The 7,064-nt window shown below is 54.3% G+C and overlaps 1 protein-coding gene across 5 annotated transcripts in view; it reads right to left on the minus strand.

Annotated features, from left to right (window-relative positions):
- PHYKPL (5-phosphohydroxy-L-lysine phospho-lyase) overlaps window positions 1-6,999 on the minus strand; it is a 25,690-nt gene extending 18,691 nt beyond the window's left edge. For 2 of the 5 annotated variants that reach the window (XM_019655623.1, XM_019655621.1), the window contains exons 1-7: window positions 6,049-6,997; window positions 4,888-5,047; window positions 3,826-3,900; window positions 3,151-3,238; window positions 2,958-3,074; window positions 1,486-1,568; window positions 1,012-1,237 (exon numbers count right to left, since the gene is read on the minus strand). In XM_019655623.1, coding sequence (XP_019511168.1) covers window positions 1,012-1,237; window positions 1,486-1,568; window positions 2,958-3,074; window positions 3,151-3,238; window positions 3,826-3,900; window positions 4,888-5,047; window positions 6,049-6,103 — 804 coding nt within the window. In that variant the 5' untranslated portion in view covers window positions 6,104-6,997. Of the gene's footprint in view, window positions 1-1,011; window positions 1,238-1,485; window positions 1,569-2,957; window positions 3,075-3,150; window positions 3,239-3,825; window positions 3,901-4,887; window positions 5,048-6,048 lie in introns of all 5 variants that reach the window. The other 3 variants (XM_019655622.1, XM_019655625.1, XM_019655624.1) reach the window with 3 other exon arrangements.
- Between the last annotated feature and the right edge of the window lie 65 nt (window positions 7,000-7,064).

Raw genomic sequence — 7,064 nt, forward strand, 5'->3', positions numbered from 1 at the left:
AAAAAAAAAAAAAAAAGCGGGCTATGCAGGAACAGATGACAAGTCCTTCATGAACCAGGGATGACATAATCTATGTGCACTTCAAGTAGGACAAAGAGATGGCATATCTAGGGCACAAGCTCACCTGGGCAGAGAGTGACAGTTTGCCGAGAGTCCCAGCCCTTGCCCTTAATGATCTCTGCCAAATCCCGACCATCTTGTCAAAGCATGATATGTTTCAGGCCCCAATTCAAACCGACTCCTTTTTGGGGAAGTCAAAGTGAGTTCTTCCTCTCCTCAACTCTCTTTCCCTCCCAGTTCTTACCTGTGGCCTGTGCCCAGATTTGGGCCTCCTCCTCTCTTGCCTGGACTGGTTACCTACTCCAGTCCTTTCTCCACACTGATTGCCAGAGATCCTTCTAAAGTGTATTTCAGATCCCGTCTCTCCCCGATTGAAACCTTCCCATGGTTCCTCACTGCCCTCAGGATCAGTCCAGACTCCTCGGCTCTTTACGATGGGGCCCCTGGTGACAATGCTCCCCTCACCCACCATACAACTGTGCTCTTGGTGCCATCGAACATGCTTCTCCTGCAACTTGAGGACCCACTCCACTTAGGGCAAGCTCTTGACCCTGCAGCCCAAGGTCAGGGAGCCCTTCCCTCCTCCAGCCTGAACTCTAATCCTAGACCATGCATCAGTGACAGCTCCTCATGTGTCTTAGTCTGCTCTTAGCACAGGGCCTTGCACAACAGGAGGCAGCTTCTGCTGGAAGGAGAGAGGGCCTCTTGTATTCTTGCTACATATTTTACGAGGCATGATCTCCTGCGACAGCTTTTGGATTGATGCTAATTTTTAAAGAGGTTTTGTGTGTTTTTTTTCCTCCTCTGACCTAGTGTAATAGCCTCCTCCCCACCCTGACAGCATCTTAAGTCTTTGGTGGCACAGTGCCAGGCCTGTGCCTTTGCTCATGAAGGACAAGTGGGCTGTCTGGGGAATGCAGGGTGGTTCCTGGGCCCCGAACCTTCACTCACTGTGTTGAAGTACTCGACGCCGGTGGCTTCAAATGCCCTCGCTACAGCTTGGGTTGTGGCCACGCAGGCTACAGGGTGGCCATTGCCAATGGACTTGCCCATGGTGACAATGTCGGGGACAAAGTCTTCCCCTTGCAGCTGGAAGGCCCAGAAGTGCTTGCCTACTCGGCCAAAGCCCACTTGAATCTCGTCCGCGATGAAGACCCCTCCGGCCTTGCGGATGTGCCTGTAGCAGAGGACAGACGGCTGAAGGATGGCAATGGTGAGAGGGATTAGAGCAGGAGCAGGCAGGTCTTGGGACTCTGAATCCTGGCTCTGCCTTTGGCAGATGGCTGGCCTTCTAGGGGCCACTATCTCTTCAGGGTCTTTGAAAAATCTGGCAAACAGGTGAGGCTGAAGTTGGAATTTGGAACAAAGGTTGGGAAACCCTATTACAGCTCGGCCTCCCTGGGGCAGCCCCGCCCACCTACTTACTCTGCCACTTTCGGGAAGTAGCCAGCAGGGGGGATGACCTGCCCTCCCACACTGGGCAGAGACTCAGCGAAGAACGCAGCAATCTGTGGATGAGACAGGACGTTAGGCACACTGCCGTGGAAGTGCTGAGTGGCAGCTAAGAGAGTCCTGCTAATGCTGGCTCGACGCAGGACGAGTTACCCTCATAACTGTGTCTTCCACTTGGGCTCCACATCAGATCTGAGGGTCTGACTCAATTTTCTTTCAGGCCTCAAACCAACTCTTAAGACCTGGATGCCTCCAGATCCCTGTACTCAGCATGTCCCAGATGAAATCCAAGTTCTCCTCCATAACCCCATTCCTTCACTGCCCCCATGTGGTGACTGCCATCCCTGAGCCAGCCCCTCCTCCACACCCTGTATACCACCTCTGCACCACCTCTGCACCCACTCCTTCCCACCCACCTACACACTCCTGTCTCCCCGCAGATCTGCCAGTTTCTGCCTTGGCTTCCTGCAGGTGCCTTTGAACTGGATGCCTCTTTCAGTGCATCCTCCCTGGTCACCAGAGTGATTGCCTTAATCCAGACACTGAGCTCGTGGCTGTCTTATTTAAAGCCCTTCCATGACCCCTTTTGCTTACAGCAATGACTTCCAAACTGTTGTGCCTTGGAGTTGCTTCAGTGGCTGCTGCCGGGATGAAGGAAAGGCCAATGGGGTGAAAAACCGGTTCCCCACCCTTGCTGCCACCAGAGCAGTCTCTTTTCTGCCTTTACATAAGTGGGTGCAGAGCACAGGAACTCATAGGCCAGGTTTCCCTGATCTGGCCTCGTAGCTTGCCTATCTTCACCATATACCCTGAGTTCGGCTGTCACTCCTTGTGAGGCCTGCCAGCGAGCCGCTGCTCTTCCGGGGTATGACACATCTTCCTGCCCTCTGTCTCTACTACACTGCCCTGGGTTGGGGCCCCCCCCCCCATTGCTCATTTACCCTCGGGCTGGCCCCATTCAAGTGCACCCCTGGTCTATTACCCTCCCTCTGACAACCCTTCAAAGGTTCACCATGGCCTCCAGGCCCTCAGCAGGGCTGCTGCGGGCCTCTGGCACATGGCCTGCCTGCCTCTGCAGGCTCATCTCCTGCCCGCTCAGCCTGGCCCCACACTCACGTGGTTCCTCATGTCCACACAGGCTGCCCCTCTGTTCAGGATGCCTTTCCTCTTCTACTCCCCACCCCACCTTGAGTGGCTAAGTCCTACTCACATTATATTACTAAAATCAGGCAGCACCTCCTCCAAGGACCCTCCCCACACCCACATGAGTCCAGCCTGGGCCCTGGGACTCCTGTAATGCCCAGGATACATCTCTACCTAAACTCTGATGAACAATGACCCCCCCCCCCCCCCAAGATTCCCAGGTTCTGAGTCTCTTAGCATTCCCAGTCTCTAGCACTGGCTGGTGACTGTTTCCTGGACTGGACCTGTGCGGATGTGGTTACCTTCCTGCCCTGCTCCTGTGCGCTGCTGAGCATGCGCTTCACCTCACTGGCATAGGCCTCAGCTGGATTGGGGTGGTCCTCCCGGTAGGGGCCTCGGTAGATGTCCGGGAGAGGTGCCTGTGTGGAATGACAGTGCTGTGTCATCCAGGCTGGGGGCGGGCACCGACCTGGGACCCCCTTGGGCTGTGCATACCACATGGACCCACTCCTTCTGGCCATCCAGGTCGCGGAACTTGTAGGGACTGATGTCAATCAGGGAGCTCAAGTGACCGTGATAAGCACTGGGGAGGAAAAGGGAGGGTGGGCTCAGGCCCAGGTGGCACGTGTGCCTGGCCTGGACTTGACAACTCTCTACCCACCTCAGGAGACACACAGGGAAGACAAAGCTTTCTGACACAGCCCCCCGGGTCCTCCGGCTGGGAACAACCACAGGCCGTGGACTCAGCAGGACTTCCCGCGAGGCTGCTTAGTGGCTGTGTAACGGTGGCTAATCAGGCTCTGTGGGGTCAGTTCTGTCTTCTGTAAAGTGGGGGGTCTTCTCCTTAGTGTTGTAATGAATCTGAAATGTGCTCAGGCTCTAACTCTGGGCCTGGGCCTTGTACAACAGATACTTAATACATGGGAGCCACTGTCAAAACAGTTTTAATACCTCAAATGTGGGACCAACACAACACTCACCCCCTCCCAAAGCTTTTTCTGCCGCCAGAAGCTGCCCTCCCAGAAGAGACCTGGGGAAAGAGTCCCTGGTGTGTGTGTGGAGTGTCTCTGTATCCATGGCCCCTCATCCTTCCTGCCCAAGGTACCGAAAGTCAGAGCCTTGCTAATCCTCAGTAAGCGGCAGGCCCAGGATTCTGGGAACAGCACTTACTGATCTAAGACGACTACGTCCCAGTGTCCTGTGTACTGACGGGCCAGCCTCAGGGCTAGGTCATTGGCTTCAGACCTATAACAGAAAAGGTGGGCACTGCTCAGACAGCTGTCCAAGGGCTTTTCCTCCTGGAGACCAGCTTCCTACAGGGATACCCAAGGGAAGGCGGAGGCCTATGAGCAGCAAGAAGATTCAGGACATCATTTGTTAGTCATTTGGTACAAATTTTTCAAATGCCTTATGTGTGCTAGAGCTGGAGGCAAAAATAGTAAGTACAACAGACAGGCCCTGAGCTTCCTGGAGCTTATATTCTAGTATGTGCCATGAAAGCCAATAAAATCAAAGAATGATCAGTTTGATGAGTGCCCCAAGAGAACCAGATGGGGCCCTACTTTAGATAAGGAGGTGCTATGGGCTGAATTGTGTCCCGCACAAGTCATACTTTGAAGCCCTAACCACCAATTCTCAGAATGTGACTGTATTTGGAGACAGGGCCTTTAAAGAGGTGATTAGGTTAAAACGAGGCCGTCAGGATAGGCAGTCATTTAACCTGAGTGATGTCCTTATAAGAAGAGGAAATTTAGACACAGAGATACCAGGGGATGATGCGCACAGAGGAAAGACCACATGAAGAGAGCAAGAAGGTGGCCTTCTGCAAACCAAAGAGAGAGACCTCAAAGAAGCCAACCCTGCTGACACCTTGATCTTGGATCTGGCCTCCAGAACTGTGAGAAATTCAATGTCTGCTGTTTAAGCCTCCTAGTCTGTGGTGTTTTGTTATGGCAGCCTGAGGTGAGACAGTAATAAAGGAACACATCACTTCGCTAAACCCCAACAAGCACCCTGGAAGGGAGGTAATGGCATCCCTTACTAAGAGACCAGGACACTGGGTCCGACCGAGTAAGCACCAGGGTCTACGGCTGGGAAGCCCAGGCACCCGCGCAGTGAGGGCTACCTCTCCCCTAGTCCACACTTGGTCGGCTACACCACAACGCACACATGTGAACACTTCCCTTTGTTGTCTTCTTACTCTCTTGCTGGTGCCAGCTGCAGTGCACTCACCCAGAATTCAGGAAGTAAAACACACAGAGCTTCTCCGGCAGGGTCTCAGACAGCCTCTGTGCATAATCCACGATGTTGTCGTGCAGGTATCGGCTGTTGGTGTTGAGCACCTGGTTCTGTTCGTGTGCTGCTTGGACCACGAAAGGGTGGCAGTGCCCAACTGGAAGAAGGCCACCTCCATCACACAGCTGGCTCTACTCAGCCAATCCCACCGGGCCTCCCCTAGACCCAATCTGTAAACCCGGCCAGAAGGAAGGGTGGAGAGGAAAGAGGGAAGTCTGAAGACAGAAGGGGAGACAGAGATGCTAGTTCTGGAAAGGGAGACCTGGAAAGGTCTAGCAAGACCTAGAAAGACCTGTGACTCTGGCAAAAGAAAAAGTTATCTGGCAGAAACCCTATCTAGAAACCCATCTTTGGTGGGGGGTGTTTTGGGGTATGAAGGGGGTTGGGGGTATCTGTCAGCAGGCTTGATCTCACTAGTCAGTGGGGGCTGGGGGTAATGAGTGCCAGTGGCCAGAGATTATACTAACAGCGAACATGTACTGGGAGCTCACCCAATGTGTGCCTGATCCCAGGCACACTCAAAGCAAATTACATGAATTAACTCACTTAATCTTCTGAAATACCTTGAAGTGGGTACCTGTTATTATGTCTATTTTGCAGATGAGCAAACTGAGGCACAGAGAATTAAGTAACTTGCCCAAGGTTACCAAGTTAGTAAATAAAGGATGGGGGTATGAACCCAGGCAGTCTGGGACTAGAATTCCTGCTTTTAGCCTCTACTTTATTAAACTCCAAGGTCCTGCTGAGTCACATAATCGTTTTCCATCGCTCTGGCGGCTCCATCTGGATAACTGAATTCCTCCTTTAGTTGCCTCGCCCAGGACCTGAGATGGTCACTGGGGCTGAAGCCTTGCCATGGCCCCCAGCACTTGGCCAGGGCCCTGCTGCTTTGCTGGTCATGGCTGGGCTGACAGCTGCTCTCTGATTCCTGCCGGGTTTAGCATAGCTCCCACTTGGAAACTTCTACAGTTACACCAGAGACTGTCCCTCCTCTGTTCTACTCAACCCAAGTTCTCTGCACCTGTCAATCACCCTTGGGCCGGGTTCACAGCCTCGGCCTCCTCTCCTGCCCTGCCTAAACTGAGGGATGGTACTGACCGTGAGCCACATTGTTGATGCAATCGATGTATTCCGCCCCCTGTTCATCATACATGTATTGCCCTCGGCCCCGGACGATCTTAATAGGATCCTCAGGAAAAAAGAGTCTGCAGGAAGAGCTGTGGGGACAGGGAAGGAGTGGACAGCCATGTCTGAAGACCTGAAGGGAGAAGTCCACCCGTTACAGGCCTCCCCCACCCCTTCTAGTTTCTGGAAAGGACAAAAGCTTGAAGGGCACCGTTTTTGCTTCCCTGCCTCCAGTTCCCCCACTCCATAGGTGACTGCCTGGAAAGGAGGAAAAAGAGGGGCTAAGCAGTTGCTAAAACTTAAATCAGGTCATTTGAAGGCTATGTGGCCTCCTTCATTTCCGCATGTGCCCACATCAGTCCCTTGAATTCTGGGAAAATGTGGCCGCCCCAGACCCAGGGGGGCTCTCTACTGCAGTTTCTTTGCTGGGATAGGTGTATGGGAGGGCACCCCCATTTGGTGGCTGGCTGGCGGCCCTCAATGGTTCTTGCCAGCCAAGTGACCCTGCTACCTTGCTGGCTGCCAACCCCAAGCTCTAGCCAGAGGAGGCCTCACGCCCCATGTCCCACCAAGAGTCCCTCGCACAAGGTTAGGATAGACGTTCTCTAGGGCTGCTTGTGAAACAACTCTCCGCCTCCACCCTCTGTCTGAACTTCAGTCCCTTCCTCGGTCACTCTCAGGTCGGAGCCAGGTCCTGTGGCGGGCCGCCCTGGGCGAGGTTCTCCCAGATGCCAGGCAAAGGCCTTCTCCGGGAGCAAAGGTTGTCAAGAACCGAGCAGCGGCTGAGGGTGGGCTAGGCTCCTGAGCCTCAGGGTGGGCCAAAGGGACCGCGGGGAGGACGCAGTGGGAGAAGCTGCCGCCCTAAAACGCTGCGAAAAGCCGAGCCTCGGACACCAACAAAGCTAGGGCCGGGCGAACCGGGCGGGGCCGTGGTCCGCGGCTCTGAGCCCGACGTGCGCGCGTCGTGCGTGCGCGCCGCCCGCGCCGCC

The sequence above is a fragment of the Hipposideros armiger genome, unplaced genomic scaffold (genome assembly GCF_001890085.2).
Source record: "Hipposideros armiger isolate ML-2016 unplaced genomic scaffold, ASM189008v1 scaffold_242, whole genome shotgun sequence".
NCBI classification, from domain to species: Eukaryota; Metazoa; Chordata; class Mammalia; order Chiroptera; family Hipposideridae; genus Hipposideros; species Hipposideros armiger.